We start from the raw sequence: 17,936 nt of genomic DNA, 5'->3' as shown, positions 1-17,936 counted from the left end.
TCGTACTGTGAAGGCGTTAGTGTTCAAGTCCTTTTGGGGGTGAATTGGATAGAATTCGAAATCAGTTGGTTATTTTTGTTCTTTGGCAAAATTAAGCGCTTACTTGATAAAGTTCTTTTCTGTTTGAAGTTGTATTAGCTTGATTTCTTTTTCTTACCATTTTTTTTGCCCATTTCAAAATTCCTCCCTGCTAGAGAAATAAAAAGAAACTCACGAGTATATACACCTGTACATATTATTGAACTGTTTTCTATTTAAAGTTTTCTATCTCTAATTCATTTGCAGACAAATAAGCCAAGAAAGTAGATGAGCGGGTCGGAAAATTATGAGCGAACGCACATTGCTGAACATCCTTGTTTTATCGCCTTTAGAACAAAGTGACCGCATAACAAATTCGTTTATTGTGGACGGAAGATATCAGACTTCAATTATCCAACAACTAGCTGGCTAACTAGTTATAGTAAACGTAAAGGTCCGATAGCCGCCGCAAGTATTTTCAGTCCCAATTTCCAAATCTCTTCCCCTCAATGCCTGTTTTTAATCTTGTTCCAGAAATAACTAACCAAAAACATCCCCAACAGCTGATTACATCACGAATTGTTTGATTGTCAAACTTTGAGATTGTTTGGAAGTTTATGTGACTTCTCGATTGATCAACCAATCCTTTTGATTACTCTTTTTGCCCTTCATTAAGTGTTGATTACGTGTGCTGTTTAGTACGATGGGGAGGGGGCGGTGGATGTGATGCTAACACCTTCTCAGAAGAACTACTACCAGACATTGAAGCGATTGGCAGCCAGAAAGCCACAGAAAACTGTCAAGCGACCAAAGGTACGCCATCGTCACTCATTCATTCATATACAGGTCTCAGATCAATCAACAGTCAAGACCGAAAAGCCAAAACTCTTGCAAGGATTTAAGCATTTGCATTAAAATAAATTCTTTTCTCACTAGATCAATAAACTAATATTTAGGAGATGAAATTTGCAAATAATCACACAGTAAAGGACACACTGCAATATATGGACAATAAATTTTGGTTTTTTCATGTTGCTTGTAAAAAATGTTTATCTATAACTAAGGAATGTACAAATCTCAAGGGGGTACAATCATCAAGCAAGCGTCAAGATGTAGTGTATGACTTTGTTCTGTTGCCCAAGATTCCATTAAGGCGTCAATATTTTATGCAGGATATGTATCATTTTGTCCCAGATTCCATGAATGGTCCGTCGATTGTTGTAGATTAAAAACTAGATTAAAGTGTTTTGAAGATATCAAATTTTTTTAAACATGTTGGAAGAGGACTGGTCTACAACCAATATTTAACGCCATTTTGTCTGATGAATTTTGACTTTTTTGCTGATTGTGCAGGTTGCGCAAGCAGTTGTTAGCAAAGCAATCAAGTTTACGTTTTTTTTGCCAGTAGATAAAAACATGGATACAGATGTTGAGTTTCTCTCCATACCATAGATTACAGAATAATGAAAAGTGATACAAAATGTATTCTGTCTGTTTAGAACTCGGTATGATAAAATAATAAACCCTAGTTGTTCATTACAACACTTCACAACGCATTTCATCCCATGTCCGTTAAATCCCTTTTACAAGCATCAATTACTTTTCCCATTTTATTTCCTATTTTGCACTGTGCATTTTGATGAGATGTTAATTGCAGCTGGCAGATATCGTGGTATGATAGCCAGTTCAAGTTATCATCACCCTTGTTGTTTAGTTAGACTCGTGAAAGGTCTCCAAAATGATACTCTTTTTTTATAACTATAGTCTTGCACTGTGTATAATAAAACTATAACTTTGTGAATAATTTACCATCAGGGTTTTCGGACAGGAAATTAAAAGTTGATTACAAATATTTCAATCTCAGATTTTATTCAACCGTTAAGGAATTCAATGCTAAAGAATCACAATCGCTTCCTGCACTTTGCATAATTCATGTCCAATAAAAAAACTAGGCAACATAATGAATACTTCATTTTTGGTGTGTTCGTGTTTAGAACAAAGTGATGGCCTTTTTCTTCGACATTTCGACCTCTACCAAGTTCGAAATCTCGATTGCCATTGTGATATTATGCAACATGTGTACAATGGCGTTCGACCACTATGACATGAGGGATGCGTGGGTGTACACATTGTTCTGCCTCAACATCATGTTCACAACAATCTACACTCTGGAGGCACTGGTCAAGATCATCGGACTGAGACAGCAGTACTTCATGTATGGATGGAACCTGTTCGACTTTTTCATTGTTCTTGTCTCAATCGCAGGTTAGGAATACATACGTGTTTTCACCTGAGATTACCAACAAAAGTTGTTCCGACAGGAATAGCTAAAACAAAATATGATAAGTTTTAATTTTTCTTTTAGACAATTTTACTAAACCATATACCCTGAAACTGAATTTAAAAAAACAGTCAAAACTCAGCTATCAAAAATAAATTTTCTCAAACACAAACAAACGTTTGAGAACAGTTTAGAAACAAATGCGCTCACTTTATAACCATCTTGTACCAAACAATTGAAGTACTTAGAGGAAAAATTATTTCTAAAGCTATTTAAATCGAAGTAGCTTCGTTATCAGAAGGGCATACTATTAAATGGATCAGCAAATAAAGAGATGATGTTGAATCCCTAAAGACAGCAAAATAGCCTAACAACAGTTTTTAAACTACAAACTGGGATGACGTTTGGATGACAAGAAAATTCGACATTTCGTCAATAATTGAACTCCACGTATATATTTTTTTTTAAATCTTTTGATTAATAATCGCTCTCGAACGATGTTTGACCCACCAGTCAGAAGTTTTTGCACCATTAAAGTTTCTCTAGCCTATGTCCCCTTCTAAATTGTTCGCCTCGCCAGTCGTTCGAGAGCAATTTATCCGACATTAGTCGGTTTATGTTTGCAATCCTTCGTTAAAGCTACCCAGATAAATCGGTGCATAACTTTACTAAGTTTTCTGAAGCTGAAAAATTGCTTTTTGATACAAAATGAATAAAGAGCTTGCCTACAAAATGTAAGCTTACAAAATAAAATAGAAGGAATCTCTCTGTCCGAGTTCGATCACTATACAACGTTTTTGCAAAATTCGATGATAAAATAATATAAGAACTGTAGAATGCAAAAGGAGCAAGACCTGAATCGTTATCTGATTATTATTCGAGATAACTTCTTTCAGTTTCTGCATTTTTTAAAATTTTTGGTTTGTTAGTTGTTTTTCTCAAGTTCTTCCAACAACTAATTATTTCGGATTACTCTTTGCAACTAAGGTGATTAATTTGGACACTGAAAAAAGCTCTCAAGTGGCACTTCGTCCAGCCTTTCAGTTTTTTTGTGCCCGCGTGATGTCTACTATTGATGTTTGTATCATTTGTATATTGCAAACAAATTTATCAATATTTATTATAGTCTGCCTTAGATCGTCTCCCGCTCATTTTGTTTACCTTGTCCTATGTTTAGATATCATTGTGGAAGCTCTGATAGACAGCAACACAATCTACGTCAAGCCAGGAACTCTCCGAGTGGTCAGGCTGTTCAGAATTGGAAGAGTGCTTCGACTGATAAAAGCGGCCAAAGGAATCCGAAAACTCCTCTTTGCCTTTTTAATCTCGATTCCCGCCTTGTTCAACATCGGTTGCTTACTTGGGCTAATGTTGTTCATTTACGCTCTCATTGGTATGTCTTTGTTCGGGTACACAAAACATAACGGAATGATCAATGACAAAGTGAATTTCGAGACGTTTTTCAATTCGATGATTTTACTATTTCGTCTTATGACATCTGGTGGTTGGAATGACGTTCTGGACGCCTTGATGGTTGACGAAAATGGCGGCTGCAATCCACAGTTAGAAGAGGCAGGGTTAAGGGGTGACTGTGGAATGATGTATTTGGCCATTCCATATATGGTCAGTTTTCTACTTGTCAACTTTCTAATCATCATCAACATGTATATTGCGATAATTTTGGAGAACTTCAACAACGCCCATCAACAGGAAGAAATTGGAATAACGGAAGACGATATGGAAATGTTTTACCAAGTATGGCAACGCTATGACCCCATGGCCACTGAATTTATTCATTATTTGACCCTTCCTGACCTTCTAGATGACCTTGACCCACCTTTTAGACTAGCCAAACCCAACGGAATCAAAATAGTAACATTACGCCTTACGATAAATGAAGACGAAAACGTTCACTGCCTCGAAATTCTCAAACAACTTATCAGATACGTGTTACAATCTCACTCTTACGATTCAGCCGATGCATTAAAAGAACTGACGGATAAAGTTGAGGAAAAATTTATGGAGACTTTCCCGACGTTAAAAACTCAGGTGCCCAAATCCGATACCTTCAAGAGGAAGCAGGAAGACCACGCTGCCAGGAAAATTCAGAAGGCCTGGAGTTTCCACAAATTCCGCCAAACAATCCGGAGAGCCTCGTCTTCCGCCTTGCATTCCCTCAAAATCCACAATTTGGTGCCACTCATTACAAAAAACCAGCAAATGAACGGAGCTCTTGATACAAGTTTGTCAAATAAAAGTCATAGTGGTAGCAGTGAAGATGTCAGTGTTAATCGACACAGTGCCAGAGCAAACAGTCCAAATGCAGCCAATCACACTTAACAACCTCGCCGCAATAACCAATCAGAATTGAGCTTCAATTTTAATACCCAATTACACAACAGAGACAATCGGCTGGCTGATGATTAAAGATTGTAATGATTAACCTAAAACTTCACTGACATACCTATGCTCAAATGGTTAATAGAATACGATCGGTATAAACTGATTAGAAAGAAAAGCTGAGAAACATTTTTAAGGTGAACTTTTCGTTTGAGTTCTCTTAATTTTTTTGTTATCTTGCCACTTTGATGTTTTGTTTTAACCGTTCGTTCGCTCATTTAGTTTAAATAATTCCCTCCTATTCGGAAAACAGACTCATTTTTGTCCCTTCCCTCTCAACATAACTGGTGCACTGACTTTATTCATTACTGATAATTTGCATTAACATATCTGGTTACTTCTCTGTTATTCTTTTTCTCACTTTGACTCCAATTGCCATACAGTAGCGTTAATTGAGCACACAATTCAACCTCAACCGTATTTGTTCACCCCATCCCCACCCGCCCCTCCCCACCTCCTCTCTCGCGCCAGCTGCGGCGGCTGCTGATGTAACAGTTCTTCTCTGACTACTTTTGAGTTATTTTGAGACTGTACATACGTTATAATTTGTTGATTAAAGTTTATTTTTTTAGTTAAAGCGTTTGTGGTCATAGCTGAGTGAGTTGCCAGTGTACTGCTCGACGTTGCGTTATTAGGGTTCTTAAAACCGCGTTCATTGATACATGAAAATTCAATTAAGTGACCTGTCAGTTATGTTGTCCGCTGAGATTTTTTTCCGCTTGCTCCCCCAACTTAGTGGGTGCATATTGTTTGCACCCCCTTCAGTACAGGTGTCATAATTTCACATAATGATTTACTTTGTAATGAGACCTAATTCGTAACATAGGGGTGCATAACATTCTGGGGGCACAAACCAAAAAGATTAAATTTTAAGATTATTGCATCGTTTCAGTTATAGCACCAACAGTGGGTTATGCGCCCTCCAGTTACTGGCCATGAACAATTATTATATAGTAAATCATTATGTGGCTATATGACGATTGGGCTGTAAATAATATGCACCTACTGAGCTGGGGGTTCATATTATTTGAAAAAATAGAAAAAAAATGCTCCTGGTTTTTTTCTCGAACCCTTGCTTATGCGATCATTTTTTTGCTTAAATTGATTTTCTATTAAGCAAAAGCTTTTTTGCAATTTTTGGCTTTTTTTCGTATGATAGCACTAAATTAGTGAGCATCTGAAGTTGTCCGGCTGTTTGAAGAAACTAAGTTTATTTCCTAGTTTTTTAATTTCTCTCAAACGATCAAACGAAGTTTGTAGCAATTATATTAGTACTGTCGGTCTTTTTTATGCAATTTTTTGCTTGACCGATTTTTCGTCTGAGGCTTTTGACTTTTCGTCCTCAAAAACCTGATAAACAGGTAGCGCCCAGTGGGCATTAAGTGCTCTTAGAGCCTTTCAGCTCTGTTTCAGCTCAAACTGTATTGTAGACTTATGGTGTGAAGAGCAATTCTTAGAGGTTGAAGACCCCCCCCTCGTGGCTATATACTGACGGACAACCGCTCGCTAAAAACAAGCAAATTTAAAATTTTTTTTACTAATTTTCACAATTTTTTTCAAGCTTTTTGAAACTTTTAATATTTTTTGTCATTTATTGAATTTTATCGGCCCTAGGGGTCAAGGATACTACTCTAGGGTTTGATAATAGGTTGCTGCATAGTTTCTAGTGGTAATAGAATGGTTTCAACATTTTAATGCTGCGAATCTTAGCATTTTTTTTTACAAAACTTGGCAATTTTTTCAGTTTATTGTCATTGTTTATTATTCAAATTTTCCCTACCCTGGGGCCGGAAAACCTCCTTAGGGTTTTGATAATAAGTTACTGAAAAGTTTTTTTGGCCATGGACTGTTTTTCAGATTTTAATTATCACAAATTTTATCAATTTTTTGATAAAATTTGCAATTTTTTCAAGTTTTTTTGAAAATTTTTGTCATCTTTCAGATTTATCCAGCCTCAAGAGCCAAGTGTCCTCCTCTAGGTTTTGATTATAGGTTACTGCATAATTTTTAGATGTAATGGAATGTTTATCAGGACTTTAACATCACGAATTTTAGCATTTTTCGACAAAATTGGCAACATTTTTTCAATTTTTTTTGACATTTATTGTCAACATTCAGGGTTTTTTGGCCTCAGGAGTAAAAAAAACTCCTTAAGGTTTAGAAAATAGATTGCAGCATAGTTTTTGATTGCAATGAATTGGTTTTCAACATTTTCACATCATAAATTTAACAAATTTTTGATAAAACTTGCCTTTTTTTTTCAAATCTTTCAAGAGTTATTGCCATTATATAAATTTTTCCAGCTCCAGGAGCCAGGGAACCTCCTCTAGGGTTTTGATAATACGTTACTGAAAAATTTAATTGGCCATCGAATAGTTTTCATCTTTTGAATATTACAAAGTTTATCGAATTTTTGCTAAAATTTGCAATTTCAAGTTTATTGAAAATTTTTGTCAGTTTTTAGGTTTATCCAGCCCCAGGAGCCAGAAAACCTCTTAAAAATTTTCAATAGTTTTTGGCATTTTTTAGGTTTATCCAGACTGAGGAGCCAAAAAACCTCCTCCAGGGTTTTATATTAGTATACTCCATGGTTTCTAGATGTAATGGAATGTTTTCTAGATTTTAACATGACGAATTTAAGCTTTTTTGAAAATTTCTCTAGCAATTTTCATTTTGTTTGTTTGTCATTTGTTTACGATTCTACAGCCTCAGGAGCAGAAAAACCTCCCCCAGGGCTTGCTTACTGCGTAATTTCTTTATGCAATAGAATGTTTTTCAATAATTTAATATCACGAATTCCTGCAATTTTAAAAAAAGTTTTGCAATTTTTTCAAGTTTTTTGAATATTTTTATTTTCTTCTGTGCACCACGGGCCCAGGGAACTCCTACGAGGTTTGATAGGAAGCTGCTGCATAGTTTGTAGATTTAATTGGAATATTTATCAATATTTTAAGGACTCGAGTTTGAGCAATTTTTTTATAACCAATGTTCCAAGTTTATGGATCTTTGAGCCAGTAAAACTGTTTAAGGCTTGAAATAGGGATCCTGAATAGTCTCTTGAGACAATGAAATGGTTTTGAAGATATTAATATCCTGAATAATAGCAAGGTTTTTAAATTTTGTGATTAATTTTGTCCCAAATTTAACGATCATTATTGGCCAACGAAGCTTTCAAGTCTTGCAGATGGGTTACTTAACAGATATCCCGTGACAAAAAATGTTTTTGAACACTTTCTTCACGGCAAAATGTGGAAAGTTCTCTTTTGAATTTTGCACTTTTAGTTTTTTTCTATATGATTTGGTTACCAACAAGCCTACAAAACTAGAAGTTGCAGAGTCGAATCTCATCACGGAAACTTTTCCTAGCTCTCTCTCTCTCTCTCTCTCTCTCTCTCTCTCTCTCGCTCTCTCTGTGTGTGTGTGTGTATGTGTGTGTGTGTGTGTGTGTGTGTGTGTGTGTGTTGGTTGGGGTTTCTTTCCTTCTTTCTCGTTCACCTTTTATCTCCGCACACTCCTTAACTCTTTTGTTGATGCCACACTTCATCGGTTGTTATGTGGCGTAATGTCATCGTCTATTACCTTCAACTCACGTCCCTTCAATCAAACTTAAGCTAGCCTGACTAAACAGTGGCTAGGTACTGACGAAGCCAACTGCTCACCGGTCGTTTGAGAGCAATTCGCCCGACGTTAGTCGATTATGTTCTTATTGTTCGCTCAAGCGGATCTTTCGGTTTTTACCGTGCGCAACAGTCTTATTCCGTTCTTTCGAATGTGAATTGGAGATTTCAAGTTGCTTGGAGAATAGCAAATCAGCTAAGATCTTAAACTTGACCCCGTCAGAAAAATTGTTCGAAAAAGAATCGATCTATATCAACGAACATCAAGATGTGCGAGTTTATATAGACTGGATACTTCGAGTAATACAAAAGGCAATGTTGCATCATACCGTAATCAGCTGTTGGGAAATTCTTGACTTTGGTGGTCGTAACGCAAATCGCACGAAAGTGCTGAATTGTTGGCAAGGAGCAACAAAATGATATCGCCAAAGGAAATAGAGTGCCAAGTTTTTCTAAACAATAAAAAATTAAAAGCTGATCTGCTCGGCTATTTGACATGCAATCACAGCATCATCTCTCGATCGAAACATTGCTCCGGCTTGGCATCTTGGATCAAGATTCATCGAAATTGCCAGACCTAATTAAAGTTCCAAGTTCTAATTAGATTTTCCAACTTTTCATTTTCATAATTATTATTAGCCGCGAAGCGATAGATGAGGCTATTGTTTGCCCTCTTGGTTTTTTACGACTAGAAGAATATTGGTTTTCCTATGGCTTTTTTAACAAGAAGTACTATTCGCTCAGACGGCGTTTGACTTGGCAATTTGACAGCGAAAGAGGGTAAAATTGCTGTGTGATCTAATTTTTTTTGAGCAAAACTTTTTTGATCATGTGCTTCCACCAGTGATTGACTTTTTGACTTTGAAAATGATTTTTGGCAGAATGCTGCATATAGATAACCAATTTTAGCCGTTGTTTTTTTCGATTGGCCAAGTTTTCTGCTTATACTTTAGTTTTTAGTAGAAATAATTTTTAATATAAGCTGTATTAATATGTAAACCTTTGAATTTGATACCATAGTGTTTTTGAGAGTCTAATAGTGCGATTTTTTTCAAAAAACAGTGCATGTGTTAATTTAATTTTGATATTTTATGCAGCACAATAGTTTGTCTGTTTTTGTTTTTTTTTGGATTAAGTTACCAGAAAAATTCTTCTTGTGCACTGTCAGGGATCTTAAGTTTTTTCACTCATAATTGAATGATCTTGTGGCTTTAAGTATTTGGAATTCTGAGAAATGTTTTCATAAGTGCAATTTTCAAAATTTTTTGCCAATTTTATTACAAAGTATTTTATTGTTTCCAATTTTTCTACGTTTTCAACTATTTTTCTACTCTTTAATCAATACGGGAGGATAGCTGCATAATTTTATGCTAAATAAGGAAATGTAATGATTTTTCAACTCAACTTTGTTTCTTTATGATGGTAGCCTTTTTCTTAGATTTTTATTTTGTTTGCAATTGCTTTAACTCGACAGTGCGGCACTGATAAATTGCTGTTTAAACATTCTGACTGATACTTACGTTCTAGGGATATAATTGGGATCTTACTTTTATATTTCAACGATTGTTTTGCCTTTGAATTATAATACTTATTTTGCCTTTCTGATTTATTTGAGGGATTTTCAACTGTTTGGCTGATATTTACTCTTTTTGCGATATTGACGCACTGTATTGTATTTTATGGAAGTTTTCGAAATGGAGCCTAATGCTTGTGGGCTCTATTTACTATGATTGATACAAGAATCTTTCTGCTACAAAGTTGTCTCTTTTTATGCAATTTGAACAAAAAAAACAGAAATTTTACTATTTTTTTCTCATTTTCTACTTTAATTCAAAATAGAGATCATTAAGATTTGGTTGATATTTTTTGGTTGAGTATTAATTTTAAGAAACAACGGTGTCCGTTTGTATGTGTTCTTGTCCGACATTGAAAATAAATTGAATTTCCCTAACTTTTCATCGCTCAATTTTTCTGGCACATTTTTTTTGTTCTTTGACTTAACACTGTTGTTTTCTTTGCATTGATGCGTTCTGCACGGAGATATTAGCTATTGGAGAAGCCAGTTATTTTGTCGGATACGACTTCGAGTCGTTTCCGGATCTCCTTCGGCTCTGTTTTTTTTTCGGCAAGATTTTTTTACGACCATATTCTGTTTTCGGCTTTTTGTTCAATCATTCATGCAATTTTGACTAAAATGTTTTTGTGGCGTCATTTTCCACTCCTAGTGGGACAAATTTCTGTTCAGTTGCATGTTTAAGTTTTTGGTCACACGTGAATTACCTCACTCTCGAAAACAGCTTCCTTAATCTGAAATTGACTTTTTTTAACTTTAATTGACAGAGTTAAATTTAAGGAGTCCGTATCAATGTAATTGAATTTTATTTGAGGGCAGCTAATAGAAGAAGCATTAAGTTATGCGCATTCTTAATAAAAAATTGGATCTCATCATTTAGTAAAAGAGTTTTCTTGCTCTGCTTATTTTATTAATTTTGAGACTGCAAATCTACGTAACTACTGAGGCCAGCTATGTTTCAGCTAAAGGAAGTAAAGACGAAAGAGCAAAGAGAGTGAATTTCTGAGCATAACGCTACTTTTGATAGTAAGAGAGCAAAAAAAAGTTTTCGAAAACAATGTTGCCATACGAGCAGAATGGTTTGATCAAGTGTGCCCTTTTTGAATATTTGTTTTTGTTTCAAAAATAGTTTTTGGAACCAAACGCTTTTGAACAAGGTTAGAAAAGACTGGAAAACAATTTATCCTTAATATGTTTTCCAGTGCATTATTCACTCTTATTTAAACAGAGTTTTAAATAGATAAATATATGTTTAGGAGCATTTTAAACCATGGCAATCATATAATTGACTACTATATGCAACCATGAGCTCTTTTTGTGTTTTTCAAATTTCAGACATTTAAGTGGATTTTGTATTCTTTCTCAAGTTTATACCCTCTCGGGTTATTTTTATGGTCTAAATTTGTCGAAATTTTAGTTTTGGTGAACTTTTGATTCGATTGATATCAATAAAATTTTGCTTAAGTTGAAGAAAATCGGCAAAATTCAGTCATTTTTTTCTGAGTTTTTTTTTCAAAGTTTTTCAGCATAATTTTCTTTCTTTTTTAAAATTATTTCTTATGTTCAAAACTTTAGTTGAAAATTTACCGAGGGCTCAGTTTTTAAGAAAAAATGATTAAAAGGTTAACAGCAAGATTTTCACAAAATTATTGAACCATTTCTGCTGTTTGTTATCTAAACTTTTTATTATTTGCGCACGGGAAAACAATTTATTTTATAAGTGTTATCCAGTGCATTTTTTCATTTTAATAGTGGTAGAAAAAATTGATTGAAAAAATTGCTTTTTGACGGTTCGTTTTTTACTCGCAGGCGAAGATTTGACTTTGATTCCTGTAATCCTAGTCATATCTAGGTCTAATTTTTTGGTTTTTTGGTTAGTTAATGAAAATTCTGTGAATTGTGAGTCTAGCATTGTCCTGCTTTGTTTCATACTTCGTCGTTGAAAGTTTTGTTTTGCTTTATTTTGGTACTCAGCTTGTTCAACCTTTTGCTTTAAATAAATTTGAGTTCTCTAGGTTAGTTTTATTCATCGCCTATTCTATTCAGAGTGCGTTTAAAGAGCAGTTGGTTTAATGTTATTGTGTATTGATAATAATTACTTTAATAAACAAGAAGCTTTAATGTCTTTGTAAAACAAGAGTTTGAATTTCTACAAAATCCCTGACTCTCATATTAAGTTTTTTTCTGCAAATATCAGTTTCTTCAGCTGTTTTCGATCCTAACCGCGGTAATTGGAATAAATGAGGGGCATTTTCCGGCAATCTGCCGTGTACATTTCAATATTAAATCTGAAATTTATTTTAGAGCAGTGTTCTTGTTGTATAGAGTTTGAAGTTTGTTTTGTAGAAAAAACCATAAAAAATTAGCTCTTGACTTCAACTGGCCTTAGGATACCCAAGATTTTCCTTCAATTTTTCATCCTATATTGAAAACTGGGTACATTTTGAGATCGCATAATTTTTTTTCCTCATGAAAAGATGTATGATCACCCGGAGCAAGACATAAATAATCAGCAGAGCAACACAATTCACTTTGGTTTGTTTGTGGCGTAATCCCTTGCTCAGATTGCCCAGTTATTTTGCTTGCTGCTTTTCTAAATTGATTAAAAAAACGGCGAAAAAACAAACGCATTTCAAGTTTTTTCTTCCAGTTTGTTGTCTAGACAAAAAAGGGGATTCTAAATTAATCCGTTGTATGAGTTTTTATACAAGATCATGTTTTTTAGTTTTACAAAATTCAAATTAAATTTGTTGTTAGATGAAAATTTGCTCCATTTATTTTTGTGTGCATTAATGCACGTGCTACAAATAGCACTAAATTAATTTATTGTTTGACCCTTCTTTTTGTTATTTTATCGAAAATCCAAATCAAATCTTAAGATGCACAACATGGATTATTTTTGATTTTCAATAATTTTGATTTCTTTTCTAGTTTTTTGGTGAGCAAACAATTCAGAGAAATAAAATAAGGAAACCAAAATTCATAAATTTTTGTTGTTTCATGAATGAATGTTTTATACGCTATTTTGCGAGATTGTGATTATTGAATGTGGTCTTCTATCCGAACAATAACTCCGCAATACTGTTCCCAAACAATACTGTTCTGTTTTGCATATTTGATAAAAATTAATAAACAAAAAAAGATTTTCAAATGAGGGCATCTTCGACAGTGCTTTTTATATTCAAACTTTTGTCTGTTTTTATTGTTATAACAATTAGGAAGTTTGAGAGTTGTATTCGAAAGAGAATATGGTAATTTTTTGTGCAACACTGAATTTAATTGGACTATATTTTCAAAATCTTTTGCTTGATACAGCTTTACCGACTGTTCGTTTTGATTAGTACTTTGTGGGAAGAGTAAAGTAAAGCAATAAAATTTATCAAGCATGCCAGTTTGAAAAAAAAAGTTTTGCATCTCAATTTAAAAGAATAAATTGCTATTGTTTGTAGATTTAAATCTATTTTTTCAAACTTTCACAACTTAACTTAACCTCTTTTGTGCTTTTTAGAAGTCATTCATCATTAATGGTCAATTAATTTCATAAATTTCATTAATTTAATAAAAGCACCTTGTGGGAAGAGTAAAATAAAGCAATAAAAATTATCAAGTATGCCAGTTTGGAAAAAAAATTGCATCTCAATTTGAAAGATTAAATTGCTATTGTTTGTAGATTTGAATCTATTTTTTTAAACTTTCACAACTGAACGTAACCTCTTTTGTGCCTTTTAGAAGACATTCATCATTAATGGTGAATTAATTTTAAAAATTTCATTATTTTCATAAAAGCACTTTGCGGGAAGAGTAAAGTAAAGCAATAAAATTTATCAAGTATGCCAGTTTGGACATCTCAATTTAAAAGATTAAATTTCTATTGTTTGTAGATTTAAATCTTTTTAAAATTTTTACAATTTAACCTAACCTCTTTTGTGCTTTTTAGAAGTCATTCATCATTAATGGGGAAGTAATTTCATAAATAATTTTATTGGGGGTTTTCCGGCGAATTTTTCTAATGAATTGGCATTTTTATCACGATAATTTTTATCACGATTGTGAATTAATTTCATCATTAAATTTTTGGGGTTTTCTTGCGAATATTTCTAACGAATTGATCATGATAATTTTGAATGCTTTGTTCCTATGACTAGCATACTAAAATGCACGTATTGTCACGGGGGACACCCCCCCCGTGACAAATCATGGGGTACATTTTTCCGGTCGAAAAATTTCGTCTCTCAACTTTGCCGGAGGGACAAAAACTAGTAAAAATGTTCTCGAATAGTGCCGGGACAAAAGCTTATAAAATGTTCTCAAATTTGTGGGGGGACAAAAACTTGTAAAATTTTTGTCAATTTTGTGCGGTGAGAAAAACTTGTGCAACTTTTGCCAAATTTGTTTGATGCGCAAAAACTTATGATATTTCCAGCTATTTTGGGCGGGGGATAAAATTTGTTAAAATTTCACAGTTTTCTGGAATTATTGAAAAACTTGTAAAAATTTTGCCATTTCATGGGGTCCATTAAGTTGATTTTAAATATTTAAAATTGTTAAACCCATTTTTAGTCAAAAAAATATAACATTCCTGGCTTTTCAAAAGACATTTAACTGACTTACTCTTTCTTTATTTCAATCTATTGATAAGTTTTATCTAATATATCGACAGTAAAACGAAATGGAGTCAAATTTTGGTGGTTTTGATCCAACATTTGGTTCTAATTTGATAGTTTTATTGACCATGTTTTCCGCAATTAAGGGGGGGGAGATTGGGCAGATTAAAAAACAGATAGAACTTAAGTGCCAGGGCTCCAGATTGAGATCTATTGTGTCTGGTATGAAATTTGCAGCGTCAGAGGTGAAAAGAATGCAAATTTGCAGAGAATAAGGAAGAAATATACGTATGAAATGGAATAAATAAATGCTCAAAACAATATGAAATGTTCCAACAAAGTACTGAAAAAGTATTTGAAATTGTGCAGTAAAACAATTCATATACCACGTTTAAATGACGGGAGAGTTAAAAATCGAGAAAAAGTTTGTGTATTTTTTGAGTAAAATTTGTTGTTTTTTGGCAAAATGCTTCCACAAAAAGCAATTCCATTATCCACAAATTGTGATGCATTGTGAATGACAACAAGTGCAGACCGGTAAATTGTGTGAAACAAGCTGGTTGAGGGATAATGCAAATGTGATCACGTAATGTAGTGTAAAACTTGGGGAAGATTTTAAAAATGACGAAATTTTAACGGGAAAACTGATGCCCGACTGAACCTTACTGCGTAACTTAGGCAAAATGATGGAATGAGCAGACTATTTCACTTATTTACTTAAGAAAACTTACTTCTCTTTTTTGTGAAGGAAATTCTAATTTTTTTCTTCACTTTAATAAAGTGTTTTCCTGTTCTGTTTTTGTTCTCCTTCTACTTACTTCTCTTTTTTTGTGAAGGAAATTTCAATTTTTTTCTTTACTTTAATAAAGTGTTTTCCTGTTCTGTTTTTGTTCTCCTTATAGTTTCATAGCACTAACGATAACTATAGCTGTATGTCTACAGTATTCGTCTAATTTTGTCCTATCTGGATTTATTTTGCCGACCTCTGATTGGTTGCAAGCTTACTGAAGATTAATTTTAGCCTGATGCATGTGACAACATATGTTTTTGATTTTTTTGTTTCTCAAATTTTGGTCTCCACCTCTCTGATTGGTCAGTCGAGTTTAAGCTTTATTACCGTCTTGCACATGTTCGAACACGTATTGTTTTATTATCAAAGACAAGGTTTCGTCACAAGTCTGAGTTTGTGTTTAAAAGGAAAGTAGTATGTCGTCGTCTCAAATTACATTGATGTCTATCACGATTTCGCATGTTCAATAGAATGTGCATACTTTTTACTGTGTATAAATTAAAAGTGCAGTGGAAGCAAAAATTCAATTTCAAGTGGAACAATGTGCGTTGAGACGAAAAACAGAAAGAAATATTAGGCTATATAACATGGAACAAAAGATGCTAACAAAGTAATTTCCCCACTCTAGAAGATCTCAGAAACAAAGGAAACAAGGTCTTTAATTGAAATTTATAAGTTGAAATCAAATTTTTGTTTCTTTGGAGCTAAGCAAAGGCTCACTGGTGGCGTCTCAGGACTGCTGCTGGCAATTATGGAAACTTCCGCTACCTCAGGAGTTGAGGGAGTTGGCGTTGAAACTCGTAGAGGAGAATTTGGCTGAGTTGTAAAATCTGGACTTTCGGGGCTGGTTACAATCCGCCAAAAATTATCAATAATTTCTAGGTCCCTCCAATAGCCCTCCTGAGTTTCGTATAGAGAAATCTCTTTGATATCATAGTCATAGATAATTTTCCTCACATTTTCATCTATTTTCTCTGGATTGAACACAAATTCTCTTACGTAGCCGGTTACATGTTCGATCGTGTTTTGACTTCCTTTCATCAGCGCACTTTCAAATCTGAATGATTGGATGTAGTCAAAAATTGCAATTGGCAGCGCCATGTGGTTAATTGTAATCCACTCATTGTCCCGCAACTCCTTTTAAACAATATAGACCTTTTTTAAGTTTCATATGCTTTTGTTCTCAAATCGGGATTGGGCTCTTCTTTCAAAATAATTGCCAACGGAGAAATGTTCAAATTTTGAAGACAATGCTGCAGTTATTGAATTGTTGTGGTAGTTTATCAGGTCGTGAAAATTCTTGATCAGCTTTTCTATATAATCAAAAGATAAAACAATTTTTTCTAAAACTAAAGAATTGTGTATCAATCTATATAAACTGTGCTATAATAGTTTGTTTGAAGTCAAGTTTTGAAAATATTTAGATTGTTAACAATAGAGAAGAGAAAAAGAGATGAAGAAAGACTTTGAAAAGAGTTTGCAAACTGTTTTAAGTTTCAGTTGTAGAGCAACGATTTGGATTTTTTGAGCAACCAAATAGCTTGCAAGAATTGAATGAAAACTATTATTTGTGTTAGATCGTATTTGCTACATGTTTAGGCTCGTTGCTTCTACAAATAGCTCAAAATTATACTTGTCACCTAGAGCTCAATATTTGGATGTATTTGATTTTTATCTTAGCCAATCAAGGAGAGCGACTAATGACAGTATTTTAATTTACTGTTCTTTGTCTTATCATAACAAATTGGAGAATTCATGGACAAACAAAAACAACAAGAATTTAGCGTTGCAGTTATTGGTTCTAAGTTGTTAAAATTCAAAACTCGATAAGTAAGCCTGTCGCTTTTATTAGAATGACAAAATCGTATTCACTCATTGTTTAACGGTTGCTAATAATAAATGGCTTAGATTCTTCGACGAAAATCATTAAAAATTTTGTTGGGTTGCAGTTTGGTAATTGAAAAAAAGACGGCTTGCTTTTTTATCAACCAGCTGTTTGTAGAAACTGTTTGGAAAACATTCACGAGAAAAATTTATCCATTTCCACATCTTAAACTTTTTCCTGGCAGCAAGTGAAAACTTTAGTGAGTTTTCCTTCAATATCTAAGAAGTATTTTACACAAAATTGTCAAAATCATTCAAATTGCATACAATTTCAACAAAACTTGTGCAAAAGAAAAAGCCATTTTCTATTCCAACTGGTTAACCAATGAGAGAGGAATTGAAGAAAGTGGAGGCACCCTTGTCAGCGAGTTCAATAATTTGTGCCGTGATTAAGGGGGACTGGAATCTGAGTCTTTCAACTTCCGAAGACGAAACCATAAAAATCAGAAACCATTTTTTACAGAGAAAACATAAATTGTTGTTCACTGGGGACGAAATTCGCTCAATCACTTCTCTAGTGTTTTATATTGAACCTTTTCCTCAGTGGAGAAAGCAGAAAGTCAAAATCTCAACCCAGAGTCCGTCATCCGAAACTCCTACTGATGTCGAAGCACCCAGTTGGTGAGGAAATAGACAAAAATGATCCTCCACTGCCAAAAGAGATTCAACACTCGGTGAAGAAAGAAAGAGTGAACAAAAATGTTCATTATAACAAAACTGAGAGACTCTCTGAGTGCTTTATGGTTCATATGAAAGACTTTCTAACTGA

The 17,936-nt window shown here is 33.9% G+C and overlaps 1 protein-coding gene across 7 annotated transcripts in view; it reads left to right on the top strand.

Moving 5' to 3' along the window:
- Positions 1–5,276, top strand: part of LOC142336093 (sodium channel protein 1 brain-like) — a 100,059-nt gene extending 94,783 nt beyond the window's left edge. For all 7 annotated transcript variants that reach the window (XM_075384619.1, XM_075384618.1, XM_075384624.1 and 4 more), the window contains 3 exons: positions 718–831; positions 2,013–2,283; positions 3,477–5,276. In XM_075384619.1, coding sequence (XP_075240734.1) covers positions 718–831; positions 2,013–2,283; positions 3,477–4,639 — 1,548 coding nt within the window. In that variant the 3' untranslated portion in view covers positions 4,640–5,276. The remainder of the gene's footprint in view (positions 1–717; positions 832–2,012; positions 2,284–3,476) is intronic.
- Positions 5,277–17,936: the final 12,660 nt, after the last annotated feature.

Source organism: Convolutriloba macropyga, chromosome 3, assembly GCF_964194025.1.
Source record: "Convolutriloba macropyga chromosome 3, txConMacr16.3, whole genome shotgun sequence".
Lineage (NCBI taxonomy): Eukaryota > Metazoa > Xenacoelomorpha > Acoela > Convolutidae > Convolutriloba > Convolutriloba macropyga.
This window is presented reverse-complemented; position numbering and strand designations above follow the sequence as displayed.